The sequence below is a fragment of the Mustelus asterias genome, chromosome 22 (genome assembly GCF_964213995.1).
Source record: "Mustelus asterias chromosome 22, sMusAst1.hap1.1, whole genome shotgun sequence".
NCBI classification, from domain to species: domain Eukaryota; kingdom Metazoa; phylum Chordata; class Chondrichthyes; order Carcharhiniformes; family Triakidae; genus Mustelus; species Mustelus asterias.
Window position 1 is genome coordinate 4,033,902 of NC_135822.1, and position 15,845 is coordinate 4,049,746.

General features: G+C 45.5%; 1 protein-coding gene across 9 annotated transcripts in view; it reads right to left on the reverse strand.

The window, feature by feature from the left end:
- Window positions 1-15,845, reverse strand: part of LOC144509816 (tumor necrosis factor receptor superfamily member 5-like) — a 125,887-nt gene that overhangs the window by 11,340 nt on the left and 98,702 nt on the right. For 7 of the 9 annotated variants that reach the window (XM_078238658.1, XM_078238662.1, XM_078238664.1 and 4 more), the window contains 2 exons: window positions 3,052-11,677; window positions 579-738 (listed from right to left, as the gene is read on the reverse strand). In XM_078238658.1, the coding sequence (XP_078094784.1) occupies window positions 11,674-11,677 (4 nt within the window). In that variant the 3' untranslated portion in view covers window positions 579-738; window positions 3,052-11,673. The remainder of the gene's footprint in view (window positions 1-578; window positions 739-3,051; window positions 11,678-15,845) is intronic. The other 2 variants (XM_078238660.1, XM_078238659.1) reach the window with 2 other exon arrangements.

Sequence of the window (15,845 nt, forward strand, 5' to 3'; positions counted from 1 at the left end):
AACGCCGTATATTGGCGGTCCTCCGGGTGGATAGGGAGCTGGTGGTACGCCGACTTCAAGTCAATGGTGGAGAACACCTGATATTGTGCAATCTGATTGACCATGTCAGATATGCGGGGAAGGGGGTACGCATCCAGCTGCTTATATCAGTTAATGGTCTGACTGTAGTCAATGACCATTCTGTGTTTCTCCCCGGACTTAACGACTACCACTTGTGCTCGCTAGGGGCTGGTACTGGCTTCGATGATCCCTTCCCTGAGGAGCCGATGGACTTCGGACCTGATAAAGGCCCTGTCTCCAGCACTATACCGCCTGCTCTTGGTGGCGATGGGCTTGCAGTCGTGAGTGAGATTCGCAAAGAAGGAGGGAGGGGCGATCTTAAGAGTCGAGAGACTGCAGGTGATGCGCGGTGGGCAATTTAGACGCTGCTGATTGCAGACGGAGAGTGGGGGAAAAGGCCCATTATACTATATAGTGACACTCTTCAGATGGGTCATGAAGTCTAGCCCCAGGAGTACGGAAGCGCAGAGGTGTGGCAGCACGAGGAGCCTGAAGTTATCGTATACTGTGCCCCTCACCTTCAGGGTCACCACGCAGCAGCCGAAGACATTCACGGAGCGGGATTGCGATGCCATGGAGATCATCTGCTTGACGGGCCACACGGAAAAGGCGTATCGGCGCACCGTATCAGGGTGAATGAAGCTCTCCGTACTCCCGCTGTCAAACAAACAATGCTCCCTGTGCCCGTTTAAGAACAAAGAACAAAGAACAATACAGCACAGGAACAGGCCCTTCGGCCCTCCAAGCCCGCGCCGCTCCCCGGTCCAGGATTGAATCCTGAATCCAGGATCCCCACCCAATTTTCCAGCCTATCTACATACCAATATCCTATCCACCGAGCTGTCCCTCACAGCTACGATGCTTTGTTCATTACAACCTATTAACTTACCCCCACCCCCCCATTCCAGACCATGTGATCTCCAGGGAGAGGCGAAAACCCAGAGTGAAAAACCCCAGGGCCAATATGGGGAAAAAAAATCTGGGAAATTCCTCTCCGACCCCCTGAGGCGATCGAAACGAGTCCAGGAGATCACAATGGCCCCGATCGGAAAATGCTTCCCAACCCTAGTCATTTCCACTTCCACGAACACCATATGAATCCCCTGCCCCCGAGACAGGTTCCCAACTATCCGCAGTCTCACTCTGTACTGGCACCAGCAAGATGATCGTAGAATGAAGCCTTGAAACGAGAAACCAGGAACAATTAGCCCGCGCCGCTCCCTGGTCCAAACTAGATCACTCTTTTGTATCCCTCCATTCCCACTCCGTTCATATAGCTGTCTAGATAAGTCTTAAACGTTCCCAGTGTGTCCGCCTCCACCACCTTGCCCGGCAACACATTCCAGGCCCCCACGACCCTCTGTGTGAAATATGTCCTTCTGATATCTGTGTTAAACCTCCCCCCCTTCACCTTGAACCTATGACCCCTCGTGAACGTCACCACCGACCCGGGGAAAAGCTTCCCACCGTTCACCCTATCTATGCCTTTCATAATTTTATACACCTCTATTAAGTCTCCCCTCATCCTCCGTCTTTCCAAGGAGAACAACCCCAGTTTCCCCAATCTCTCCTCATAACCAAGCCCCTCCATACCAGGCAACATCCTGGTAAACCTCCTCTGTACTCTCTCCAAAGCCTCCACGTCCTTCTGGTAGTGTGGCGACCAGAACTGGACGCAGTATTCCAAATGCGGCCGAACCAACGTTCTATACATCTGCAACATCAGACCCCAACTTTTATACTCTATGCCCCGTCCTATAAAGGCAAGCATGCCATATGCCTTCTTCACCACCTTCTCCACCTGTGACGTCACCTTCAAAGATCTGTGGACTTGCACACCCAGGTCCCTCTGCGTCTCTACACCCTTTATGGTTCTTCCATTTATCGTGTAGCTCCTCCCTACATTATTCCCACCAAAATGCATCACTTCGCATTTATCAGGATTGAACTCCATCTGCCATTTCCTTGCCCAAATTTCCAGCCTATCTATATCCTTCTGTAGCCTCTGACAATGTTCCTCACTATCTGCAAGTCCTGCCAGTTTTGTGTCGTCCGCAAACTTACTGATCACCCCAGTTACTCCTTCTTCCAGATCATTTATATAAATCACAAACAGCAGAGGTCCCAATACAGAGCCCTGCGGTACACCACTAGTCACAGGCCTCCAGCCGGAAAAAGACCCTTCCACTACCACCCTCTGTCTTCTATGACCAAGCCAGTTCTCCACCCATCTAGCCACCTCCCCCTTTATCCCATGGGATCCAACCTTTTTCACTAGCCTACCATGAGGGACTTTGTCAAACGCTTTACTAAAGTCCATATAGACAACATCCACGGCCCTTCCTTCGTCAACCATTTTGGTCACTTCTTCAAAAAACACCACCAGGTTCGTGAGGCATGACCTCCCTCTCACAAAACCATGTTGACTATCGTTAATGAGTTTATTCCTTTCTAAATGCGCATACATCCTATCTTTAAGAATCTTCTCCAACAACTTCCCCACCACGGACGTCAAGCTCACCGGCCTATAATTACCCGGGTTATCCTTCCTACCCTTCTTAAATAACGGGACCACATTGGCTATCCTCCAATCCTCTGGGACCTCACCTGTGTCCAGTGACGAGACAAAGATTTGCGTCAGAGGCCCAACTATTTCACCTCTCGTCTCCCTGAGCAGCCTTGGATAGATTCCATCAGGCCCTGGGGATTTGTCAGTCTTTATATTCTCTAACAAACCTAACACTTCCTCCTTTGTAATGGAGATTTTCTCCAACGGTTCAACACTCCCCTCCGAGACACTCCCAGTCAACACATCCCTCTCCTTAGTGAATACCGACGCAAAGTATTCATTTAGGATCTCCCCTACCTCTTTGGGCTCCAAGCATAAGTCCCCACTTTTGTCCCTGAGAGGTCCGATTTTTTCCCTTACAACCCTTTTGTTCCTAACGTATGAATAAAATGCCTTGGGATTCTCCTTAATCCTGTCCTTACCTCAATGTCCATCATGGACTCGGCGAAACGATGAGGCTTCGTCTGGTCCAGGGTTACCGATGCCACCGTTGAATCCTGCAGATAGCCGTAGGGGGCTGATGAGGTAGGAGATGGCGGCTCCTGCTGGTCACTCGCGGCCGTTGTCGTACAAGATGGCGGCCCCCGTGGGTTGCCGATGGCCGATGATGTCATCCAAGATGGCGGCCCCCACGATTCACACGCAGCCAGAGTCATCCAAGATGGCGGCCCCGCGGGTCGCACGCGGCCAGGGTCATCCAAGATGGCGGCCCCCACGGGTCGCACGCAGCCGGGGGCGTCCAAGATGGCGGCCCCCGTGGGTCACACGCGGCACTCATGGATTTGGGGGTAGACTTACGGCAGGCCTTGGCATAGTGCCCCTTCTTCCCACACGCGGAGCAGAACGACTCCCTCACCGGGCAGCGTTGTCGGCAGTGCTTACCCAGGCCGCAGAAGTAACATTCACCTGGCTGCCGTCTGCGTGTAGCGAGGAGGTGTCTCGCGTAGACTTCATTAGGCCGTTTATTATACAGGCCCTTTAACAGTTCGATAGCAGTCGTGTAATTTTCCGCGTCTCGGATCGTAGCGTATACTACATCGCTTACCCAGCCGCGGAGCACCCGTAGTTTGTCAGCATCTGTACTGATGGCAGTGGAGGCTTCGATGTAATCCTCGAAGCATTGCAGCCAGTGGTCAAACGTGTTTGACGCTCCAGCAGCTCGCGGGTCCAGATTCAGCCTTTCGGCTGTCAGTAGCTGCTCCATTCTTCAAAAAAAACTTGCTAATAAAATTGATGCACTATCAATCGAGTCAAGACTAGTTGTGAACAAGACAAATAGGCTTTTATTAGCAAGAACCTGGAGCCCTCCCTGTTGGTGATCTGGTCTGTACTGAAGGCAAGGGGGAGGAGCCACCGCCTTTATACCCGGACCAGGGGGAGGAGACTTGGGCGGAACCGACAGGGATGTGCCACATATACAGGTCCTGAGAAATACTAACTATGGTGGTTAACCACTACAGACAACAGTGGTTTACCACAATCAGAGAATTCAGCCCCGAAACTGAAAACAAAGATGCAGCAAAAACTGTCATTTCCACCTGCTGATTGTGCGTTTGAATTTGCGATGTGAATTAAAGTATGCCTCTGTACTACCAAGTTTCCCAATCATTCCTTCGTCTGATCGCATTAAAAAAAAATGCAAACAGAAAAAAATTAATTATTAAATTAAACATTTCATTCCTGCAAAGGGCGGGGGGAGGGGGGGGGGAGAGAGATGGGGGGGTGGGGGGGGAGGTGTGCGAAGGTCGAGACATGAAAGATAAAAAAATACATTCCTGGATTATTTTATAAAGTCATTTTCTTTTCTCTGTGTTGTTAAAAATGGAAACTTGCTGAGCTAACAACATGTCCCCAGCCGATCACCTGATGCCTTGCAACAATTTGAAAATAACAGTGGTCGTGAGGATGGGGAGTCTGGTCCGGCCAGCTCCAAATAAAGGAAATCCATTGCAGGTCCTAACCTCCCATAATGATGCTAATGGCCGAAGCATGAGCAGTCCCAACACCACGGGTTTGACAAAGAGAGCGGCAGTTAATTAACCCGACACCAGCGTCTCCCAAAACAAAAGGAATCCCGACTCCAACGGGCGGCCCGGTAGCACAGTGGTTATCTCTGCTGTCTTATAGCGCCAAGGACCCAGGTTCAATTCCAGCCTCGTGTGTGTGTGTGTGTGTTTTGCATGTTCTCCGTGTCTGTGTGGGTTTCCTCCGGGTGCTCCAGTTCCCTCCCACAGTCCAAAGATTTGTGGATTAGGCGGATTGGCCGTGCTAAATTGCTCCTTAGTGTCAGGGGGACTAGCTCGGGTAAATGCATTGGGTTATGGGGATAGGGCCTGGGTGGGATTGTGGTCGGTGCAGACTTGATGGGCCGAATGGCCTCCTTCTGCACTGTAGGATTCTATGATTCAATTAAACTTCAAGATTCCAGTCATCCTGTAACAACATTGAGGAGGTCTATCACATGACCTCCCCCAAGCTGCACTGTGATCTTGTCTGTTGGAACTCAATTGCAGTAGTTCATGTCTGATTTCCAACGTGTACAGAACTCCACGCACCAGCCTGTGGTGTCTACTATCAAGCCAGTGCCAGCAGAAAGAACTCCGATCCTAACACCATAGAATCCCTACAGTGTAGAAGTGGCCATTCGGCCCATCGAGTCTGCACCGACTCCCTGACAGAGTATCTTACCCAGGCCCTCTGCCCACCCCTATCCCCATAAGCCCACACATTTCCCATGGCTAATCCATCTAACCTACACATCTTGGGGAACTAAGCAGTAATTCAGCACGTGCAATCCACCTAACCTGCACATCTTTGGACTGTCGGAGGAAACCGGAGCATCTGGAAGTAACCCACACAGACACTGGAAGAATGAGCAGATGGATAGTCATCCAAGGCTGGAATTGAACCCGGGTCCCTGGAGCTGTGAGGAAGCAGTGCTAACCATTGTGCCGACCCTCATCAAACATCCAACTACTGGAACTTTGGAACACATGCCTCCTGACTGAATCATTCTATGTGCCTTCTCATGTTGTGCAAGTCTCAATCAGAAAAGCCGAATCATTCTGTGACCAATCAACCTCCCCTCGGAAAGAACATTCCAGTTGACTTCTGATTCTGGACTGTAAAACCCCTACTTGTAGTTTATCATGCCCTGAACCCTCTTCCTTATTCCCTTATTTATTGTGTGTGTGTAAAAGGGGTGGACATTATGAAAACCCTGTCGTGTGAGAGTGCAAAAATAAACAAAACCTTTTATTTCATCTTATCTCAAGTTTGCTGAGCAAGTTACGTCTGGAGGATTGGAACCTTTCCAAATTTAAGAGTTGGGAAAAACAGAATAAAAAAACCCCTGTTTATGGATGGGTCGAGAGTGGGAAAATCAGCAGTTTAAATTGACCTCCCTACTGTCAGTGACAGCATCCTGTAATTATAGCACTTTTTATACTCTGTAGTGAAATGTAAATGCTTCTAGGACACTTCAAGTGGGTGGAACTATTAGATTTCAAGTGGGAAGTAACATTAATTTTTTTGCTTTGTTTACCTTCTAGAACCATCAGGACTCTGCAACGATGCATTTGTATCAAATCACCAGTGACCTCAGTATTCAGTGACCCTATTTTAACTCATCAGCCCCATTAAAGGGTAATTAGGAATTTGTAACAGGCTGGCCTTGCCAACAATATTCACATCCCATGAAAGAATAAATGTTAGAAACATTCTTGAAAATTAACATGACCCAGACAGCAGCAAAAATAAAACAGCAATAAAGTAACGTAGTAATATTCAGTATTATTCTTAAAAAACATCCTGTAATACATAATATAAACAGCAGATCTGCTTTTTCTCACTCATACAATTTACACTTGGTGCGATGATCCACCTCTCCACTGCCTGTGACTGCTATAGTGAAGATCACAGCAGGAAGTCAGTCCAGCACAGGAAGACTCCCCCCTGACCACACTGTGACTCCTGTCCACACTGTACTCTAGTCTAATCACTCTTCTTTCAGCAACTGATGACTGTCCCAGCATCAGGTAGAATTTCTTTCTCAGAATCTTTACCCGAAAATGTGTAATGAAACACCTTGCTTCTGTTAATGGTGGTTAAACTAATTAATGCTAATAATGCAAGGTGATGCATTTTGGTAGATTGAACCAGGCAGGAGTTACTCAGTTAATACTGAGGGAGGTGGGGGAGGGGCCGGGGAGAGTTATAGAACAAAGAGGGGTATAGGTTCATAGCTGCTTGAAAGTGGAGTCACAGGTGGACAGAGTGGTGAAGAAGGCATTCGACATGCTTGGTTTCATCGGTCAGAACATTGAATACAGGAGTTGGAATGCCTTGTTGAAGTTGTACAAGACATTGGTGAGGCCACACTTGGAATACTGTGTGCAATTCTGGTCACCCTATTATAGAAAGGATATTATTAAACTAGAAAGAGTGCAGAAAAGATTTACTAGGATGCTACCGGGACTTGATAGTTTGAGTTATAAGGAGAGGCTGGATAGACTGGGACTTTTTTCTCGAGAGCATAGGAGGCTGAGGGGTGATCTTAGAGGTCTATAAAATAATGAGGGGCACAGATCAGCTAGATAGTCAATATTGTGGCCAAACGGGCCACCTAAAATGGCGATTTGCAAAGCACTCTGGGACAAATGGGCAAGAACTAAATCGACAGGCTGCAGTTTAAAGACAGAGACAAACAGGCTGCAACCCTGATGAGTGAATAAACAGGATATGTTTCATCTCCAGGATGAAAGAGACTTTCTGGTCACCCTGGGTTGTTTACCAGACATGAGGGCGCCGTGGCCCCTTGTTTGGGGGAAAGGTGTGAACTCTATGTGCCTCCAGCACCTACAGGCATGGCTGTTGGGTATACACCCAGAGATCGGTGTGGCAGCACCTGATTGGACTCTTATCGATCAGGGTGATCAAGTCCTGATCGATTGATTAGCAATGGCCAAACGGGGCGTGAAACCCAACGGGGTATAAAGGGTGCTGCGCAACCAGGAATCTCTCTCTCTGATCCCACGAACGAGCTACAACAACGGTGAACATCGCCAGCGACGACCAGCACGAGGAGAGCCACCACACCCGAGAAGGAAGGAAGACCAGAGCCAGAGTGCCAGACCAGACTTACGCAGAGGACGACCGAGACCAGCGCACAGATAAAGGCCAATATCTCCTTGAGTACTCGCCAGTCACGCAAAGTTCAGTCAAGGTCTTGTATTGGACTTGAATTCTAGTATTTTCCTGTAAGATAACTTATTGTTGGTTAGGTGGGTGATTATTGATTGTGTGGGTTTAAATAAATATTGGTTGTACTAATAAGACGTCTACTCATGGTTATTTGTCCACCGTATAAGGGTTAAAACAGACTGTGCGGCAGATAAGAGTCAACAATATCTTTTCCCAAAGGTAGGGGAGTCTAAAACTAGAGGGCATAGGCTTAAGGTGAGAGGGGAAAGATACAAAATTGTCCAGAGGGGCAATTTATTCACACAGAGGGTGGTGAGTGTCTGGAACAAGCTGCCAGAGGCAGTAGTAGAGGCGGGTACAATTTTGTCTTTTAAAAAGCAGTTAGATAGTTACATGGGTACGATGGGTATAGAGGGATATGGGCCAAATGCGGGCAATTGGGATTAGCTTAGGGGTTTTAAAAAAAAAAGGGCGGCATGGACAAGTTGGACTGAAGGGCCTGTTTCCATGCTGTAAACCTCTATGATGTGGAGATGCCGGTGTGGCTTTTGCTACCAAATAAACCTGTTGGACTTTAACCTGGTGTTGTTAAACTTCTTACTGTGTAAACCTCTATGACATGCTTGGTTTCATTGGTCAGAATGTTGAAGTGGAGATGCCGGCGTTGGACTGGGGTAAACACAGTAAGACACAGACATCAAGTTTCTACAAAGATGACATCGACACCGCAAACTGCCGGCTCCAAGTGGAGAGGATCGCCAAGAAGATCGCGCATATCGACACAGACATCAAGTTTCTACAAAGATGACTTTAACCTGGTGTTGTTAAACTTCTTACAGAACGTTGAATACAGGATTTGGGATGTCTTGTTGAATTTGTACAAGCCACTGGTAAGGCCAGACTTGGAATACATAGAACAGTACAGCACAGAACAGGCCCTTCAGCTCACGATGTTGTGCCGAGCTTTATCTGAAACCAAGATCAAGCTATCCCACTCCCTATCATCCTGGTGTGCTCCATGTGCCTATCCAATAACCGCTTAAATGTTCCTAAAGTGTCTGACTCCACTATCACTGCAGGCAGTCCATTCCACACCCCAACCACTCTCTGTGTAAAGAACCTACCTCTGATATCCTTCCTATATCTCCCACCATGAACCCTATAGTTATACCCCCTTGTAACAGCTCCATCCACCCGAGGAAATAGTCTTTGAACGTTCACTCTATCTATCCCCTTCATCATTTTATAAACCTCTATTAAGTCTCCCCTCAGCCTCCTCCGCTCCAGAGAGAACAGCCCCAGCTCCCTCAACATTTCCTCATAAGACCGACCCTCCAAACCAGGCAGCATCCTGGTAAATCTCCTCTGCACTCTTTCTAGCGCTTCCACGTCCTTCTTATAGTGAGGTGACCAGAACTACACACAATATTCCAAATGTGGTCTCACCAAGTTCCTGTACAGTTGCAGCATAACCCCACAGCTCTTAAACTCCAACCCCCTGTTAATAAAAGCTAACACACTATAGGCCTTCTTCGCACTTGAGTGGCAACCTTTAGAGATCTGTGGATATGGACTCCAAGATCTCTCTGTTCCTCCACAGTCTTCAGAACCCTACCTTTGACCCTGTAATCCACATTTAAATTAGTCCTACCAAAATGAATCACCTCACATTTATCAGGGTTAAACTCCATTTGCCATTTTTCAGCCCAGCTTTGCACCCTATCTATGTCTCTTTGCAGCTTACAACAGCCCTCCACCTCATCCACTACTCCACCAATCTTGGTGTCATCAGCAAATTTACTGATCCACCCTTCAGCCCCCTCCTCCAAGTCATTAATAAAAATCACAAAGAGCAGAGGACCAAGCACTGATCCCTATGGCACTCCGCTAGCAACCTGCCTCCAGTCCGAAAATTTTCCATCCACCACCACCCTCTGTCTTCGATCAGATAGCCAGTTACATATCCAATCGACCAACTTTCCCTCTATCCCACACCTCCTTACTTTCATCATAAGCCGACCATGGGGGACCTTATCAAACGCCTTACTAAAATCCATGTATATGACATCAACTGCCCTACCTTCATCAACACACTTAGTTACCTCCTCAAAAAATTCAATCAAATTTGTGAGGCACACTTGCCCTTCACGAATCCGTGCTGACTATCCCGGATTAATCCGCATATTTCTAAATGGTCGTAAATCCCATCCCGAAGGACCTTTTCCATCAATTTACCAAAGTTCGGGTAAGGTTCTGGTCACCCTATTATAGAAAGGATATTAAACTAGAAAGAGTGCAGAAAAAATTTACATGGATGTTACCGGCACTTGATGGTTTGAGTTAGAAGGAGAGGCTGGATAGACTGGGACTTTTTTCTCTGGAGCGTAGGCGGCTTATGGATGATCTTATTGAGGTCTATAAAATAATGGGGGGCATAGATCAGCTAGATAGTCAATATCTTTTCCCAAAGGTAGGGGAGCCTAAAACTAGAGGGCACAGGTTTAAGGTAAGAGGGGACAGTTAAAGAGTCCAGAGGGGTAATTTTTTCACACAGAGGGTGGTAAGTGTCTGGAACAAGCTGCCAGAGGAGCAGTGGAGGCGAGTACAATTTTGTCTTTTAAAAAGCATTTAGACAGTTACATGGTAAGATGGGTATAGAGGGATATGGGCCAAATGCAGACAATTGGGACTAGCTTAGGGGTTAAAAAAAGGGGCAGCATGGACAAGTTGGGCCAAAGGGCCTGTTTCCATGCTGCAAACATCTATGACTAATTACCCAGTAAGGTTTATAAATCAATGCAAAATATCGTAGATGCTGGAAATCTGAAACAAAAACACAAAATGCTGGAAAAACTTGGCAGGTCTGGCAGCACCTATGGAGAGAGAAACAGTTAACGTTTTGAGTCCAAATGACCTCATAGAAAGGTCACTAAGGTTTATGATCCTATTGAGGTTTATCATTTTGTTAAGATAACATACGATGTTTTAAAAAAGAATCTGATTTTTACCCTTTGTTTGTAGTCTTTAAGAGTTTGTGTCCAGTTTTGAGAGAGGGTAGGATTGACTTGTTTGCAAAATCCTCTGACTCAGAACCAAGACTGCTATCATTTTTCGCAGAATGAACCAGCCGAATGCACTCGACATGTGTTCAAACGTCCTTTTAAAAGACTTCTTTTTCCAGACTTGACTCGCCATCAGGCGTTTGACACCAGATATGAATCTTCACAGTGGCTCATCCTTGCATTAAAGTGCATTGAGGTAAAAAAATTGTCTTTGTACAGCCCAACAATGAGCCCTTAAAACAAAAATTAAACACAATCTAACAGTTCCCTCTCCCCGCTCAGTAGGTTGAGAGTATGAGAGCCGGATCTTTTGCTGGATCCGAACTGTGGTTCAGTTGTGGTCATTCATGTTGCACGAAATATATTACATACAGCTCACACTTTCAATGTTTTGAAAGGTTATAACAAGCTCTGGCATTATAAAAGTAGAAACAAACTTGCTGCCTCTAATTCAGAATTTGCGACTGTCGATGCTTTCAAAGTGCAGCTTGTATCTTTTACAATGCGATTGATCTGATATTGATATTGTCAATGAGTTTCTGTTCAGATGTATCCATTGTTAGAGGTTACACCGTGCTTCCTTGTTAATCTCGTTTGACAATCCTCTCGTCTTCCTGCACTGACTGTATTAAAGTGAATTTGGATCTGACAAGTCCAATGCATAAAACAGCCAGGCCAAACAGCCAAAGTGATCATTTAGTTCTTGAATCTATTTTCTTTTGGTGAGCCTGTGAACTAATTCCAGGTGAACTTTGACCCCCCATTCCTGAATCAGAAGTTTCACCTAAAAAAAATACAGAAATGTCACTTTAGAATTACTGCTTAACTTTATGAAATGATGATACAGACTAAATGAAGAGCCTAAAGACCAATATGTACAGAACAGGAAAATAATTAAGTACTGAAACTGAACCAATTTGCATGTGGCTAGACAGACATGAAGCAATGGGCAGGTCCTTTAATACAATGGAGTTAATGGTCATGTGACAATCCATGCATGCACCTGGAATTACGGCAGTTTGGTCACTCTTGGTGTTTAGCAGTTGCAATTGTTGATTAATGAGTTTGTTGTGTTTCAGAGTCAACAGAATCTGAAAATAAAACTCGTTAATATCTAATTATCTGCCAGGACCAGTGTTCTGGTGGGTCTACCAGGGCAGCAGAGAGGGCCATAAAGAGTGAGAGCCATGGATAAGGTGAGGGAAGATGTGATAAGTTAACTGGACAGGGCAAGGCAGGTAAGCAAGGAAATAATAAGGGTAATGACAGCTTGGCAGGAAAGGGCAAAACGCTCACACTTCAGATTGTGCCAGCAGAGAGAGCCAGAGGTTGCAAAAATAGTGAAAAGATAGAAATAAAGACTCTTATCTTAACGTGTATAGCAACTGTTAACAAAACAGAGGAGCTGTCAGCTCAAGTAGAAATAAATATGTGTAGGCACTACGGAGAAGTGGCTGCAAGGTGCCCAAGACTGGGATTCCTGGGACATTCAAAGGTATTTGGCATTCTGGTAAGATAGGAAGCTGGGAAAAGATGGTGGAGCAGCTCTGTTAATTAAGGGTGACGTTAGTACAGTAGTGAAAGATGACTTTAGTTCTAAAGATCAAGATGTAGAATCGGTTTGAATAGAGATAGGAAATAGCTGCAGTAAGAATTCACTTGTGGGAGTAGTTTACAGCTCCCCCGAAAACTACATGTAGGATGTGGTTTACAGGAAGAAATAGTGAGGGCTTCTGAGAAATGTATGGAAATAATCACAGGCGATTTCAATCTAGTTATAGATTGGATGAATCAGACTGGTTAGGGTTGCCTGGAAGATGAGTTCATGGAATGTTTTTGGGACAGTTTCTTACAGCAGCACATTCTAGCGCCAATCAGAGAACAGGTTATTCTAGATCTGGTAACGTGCAATGAAACAGATTACCTCATGGTAAAGGAGCCCCCAGGTTTAAGTGATCAGGACATGATTGAGTTTCATAATCAGTTTGAGGGAGAGAAGAGTGGTCTAAGACTAATGTTTTAAACTTAAATAAAGGACATTGTCAACTGGGAAATCAGATTAAGGAATAGATCAGTAGAGATGTAGTGGCAGACATTTGAGGTGCTATTTCATAACACTTAGCAAAGATACATTCTAGTGAGAAGGAAAGACTCTAGGAAAAGAATGCGTCATTTGTGGCAAACAAAGGAAGTTAAAGGTAGTTTAAAATTGAAAGAAAAGGAATGAAGATTAGTGGCAGGTCAGAAGATTGGACAGAATATAAGACAGTCAGGAATGACAAAAAGAATTGAGGCAAAAATTATAGAGTATGAAAGAAAGCTGGCTGGAAATATAAGAAAACAGTTAGTGTTTACAGGTATTTAGAAAGGAAAAGAGTAACTATAATGAGTGTTGATCCTCCAGAGAGTGAGTCTGGGGAATTAACAATGGGATATAAGGAAATGCTGGATACATTGAACAGATATTTTGTGCCTATCTTCATTGCAGAAAACATAAATAACATCCCAGAAATAATTGTAAATCAAGAGCTGAAAGGGAAGGAGGAGCTTAAAGATTACAATTACCAGGTAAAGGGAACTGAGAAAATTGTTAGAACTAAAGATTGACAAGTCCCTGGGTCTGATGGTCTTCATCCTAGAGTGTTAAAAGAAGTGGCTGCTGAGACTGTAGATGCATTGGTTTCAATTTTCCAAAATTGCCAAGATTGTGGAAAGGTTTCATTAGATTGTAAAATAGTGAATGTGAATCCTCTATTCAAAAAGGAGGACAACAGAAAGCAGGAAACTACAGGCCAGTTAGCCTAACATCCATCACTGGGGAAATGCTAGACTCTATTATGAAGGAGGTTACAGTGGGGGCCCCATAGAATCACAATGCAATCAGGCAGAATCAACATGGTTTTGTGAAAGGGAAATCGTGTTCGAGTTCTTTGAGGTAGCAACAAGCTTTGGGAATTAAAGAGAACTCCCATCTTTATTTGGTCTGGTCTATATGCGTCTCCAGATCTACAATAACTGATCGACTCTTCATTGTCCTCTGAAATGACTGAGCAAACCACTCTTTTCAAGGGCAATAAAACATGGCCTCACCAACGATGCCCACATCCCATGAAAGGAACTTTTTAAAAACTCTGTGGCATAGAGGAATCCGGGTATACTGGTACATGAATCACAACAATGATAGCAAGTATTTATGAAGGCAAATGGAATGTTGTCATTTGTTGCAAGGGGAATGGAATGTAAAGTATGGAAGGAGAATTTTAGCATGGCCAATGCACCTAACCAGCAAGTCTTTCAGACCGCGGGAGAAAACTAGAGCACCTGGAGGAAACCCCCACAGATACGGGGAGAATGTGCAGACTCCGCACAGACAGTGATTTCAGCCTCTCCAGCAGGAATAGGCCCTGCCCCCTGAAATTTAATGATATTCACCCTGGTGACCTCTGCAATGCACAGAGTGTGGGAGATTCTTCTCTGAACTCCCACTGAAAAAACCAGTGTGAATTACTCCAGTTTTCACCCGAATTCGACACTTAGAATTTTTTTGAGAGAATTCTGCCTGGTATGTCCATAAGTAGTTACAATCAGTGGAGCCAAAATATTTCTTAAGAGGTTTTTATATTAACCTGTAAGTTGTTCTTGAAAGCATGTAACTCTGACTTTAAGGGAATAGTGAATCGTTAACATATCACGTTGTTTAGTGATCGGTATGGGATTCTGCATCATGAGTTGCAGAGAGCCGGCATAGAGAACATGGGCTGAATGGCCTTCTTCTGCAGTGTAACCTTTCTGATTCTAAAAGGATTTTTGAGTACAGAAGATCCACCAAAGGTAGTCACTTGCAAGTTCCTTCTGTTTGATCTGCAGAAAGTGAAACTACATGGACACCATAATCATAAAGGGTGTCAAAAACGATGCTTGGTGGGTTAACACACTGAAAGCTTTAGCACTGAAACACGTTGATCCAGACCCTTCCAGATTCAATGGGCTAGACTCTCCGACTTCTCCTGCAGCTGGGATTCTCCAGTCCCACTGAGCGCCAAATTCTCCATTCTCGCTGGCAGCACTGGCTGGGTGTGAATGGCCGAAGTATTCCGGTCAACGTGTCTGTACCTCTCGGCTTTTTGGCTAAAATCAAGTGTCAGATCGGGGAAATGCCTGTTCTTGTCAGCTTGGATCTAGTATGGCTCTTTTGTGGGGACCATGAATTAACTTCAATTTGAATTGTTTTTTGGAGTAAACAAGGAGATGGATTAAGGGTTTCCCACATTTCCCTGTCCACTCTACGACTGCCTTTGTAACTTGAGAAATGAATGACAAAAAAATGTCTGTACTATGTTTGCTGATCTTAGCTGGGACAACAATGGATCTACAAATGGCCTTAGTATTTCTCCCTCTGTCGTCACCATGCATTAACCGTGGAAGGAAATGTGCACAGAGGAGGTCAACATAGGAACATAGAAGTTGGAGTCGGCCATTTGGCCCTTCAAACCTGCTCCAGCTTTCAATAAGATCGTAACTGATCTGGTTGTGGTCTCAGTCTACGTCCTGTCTGCAGCCCCCACCCCCATAACCCCTGACTCCCTTGCTTAACATCTACTCTGCCTTAAATAAATTCAAAAACACAGCATCCACTATTTCCTGGGGAAACAAATTCGACATCCCAGCCATCTGGGAGAAAATTTTCTCGTCATCTCAGTCTTAAACAGAGACATTTTATTTTCCAAATCAGTCCCCTTGTTTTAGTCTCCCCTACAAGAGGAAACATCCTGTGAATCAACCCTATCAAGTCCACTCTGGGTCTTATGGCTGGAATTTTACCGCCTCACCCGTCCTGGAATCGGGGCGGGCGAGGCTCGCAGAACGGTATTCTCCATTGGCCTCAGGTGGGATTTTACGAGCGAGGCAAAACAAGGCACAAGTCAGGAGTGTGATCGAATACTCTCCACTTG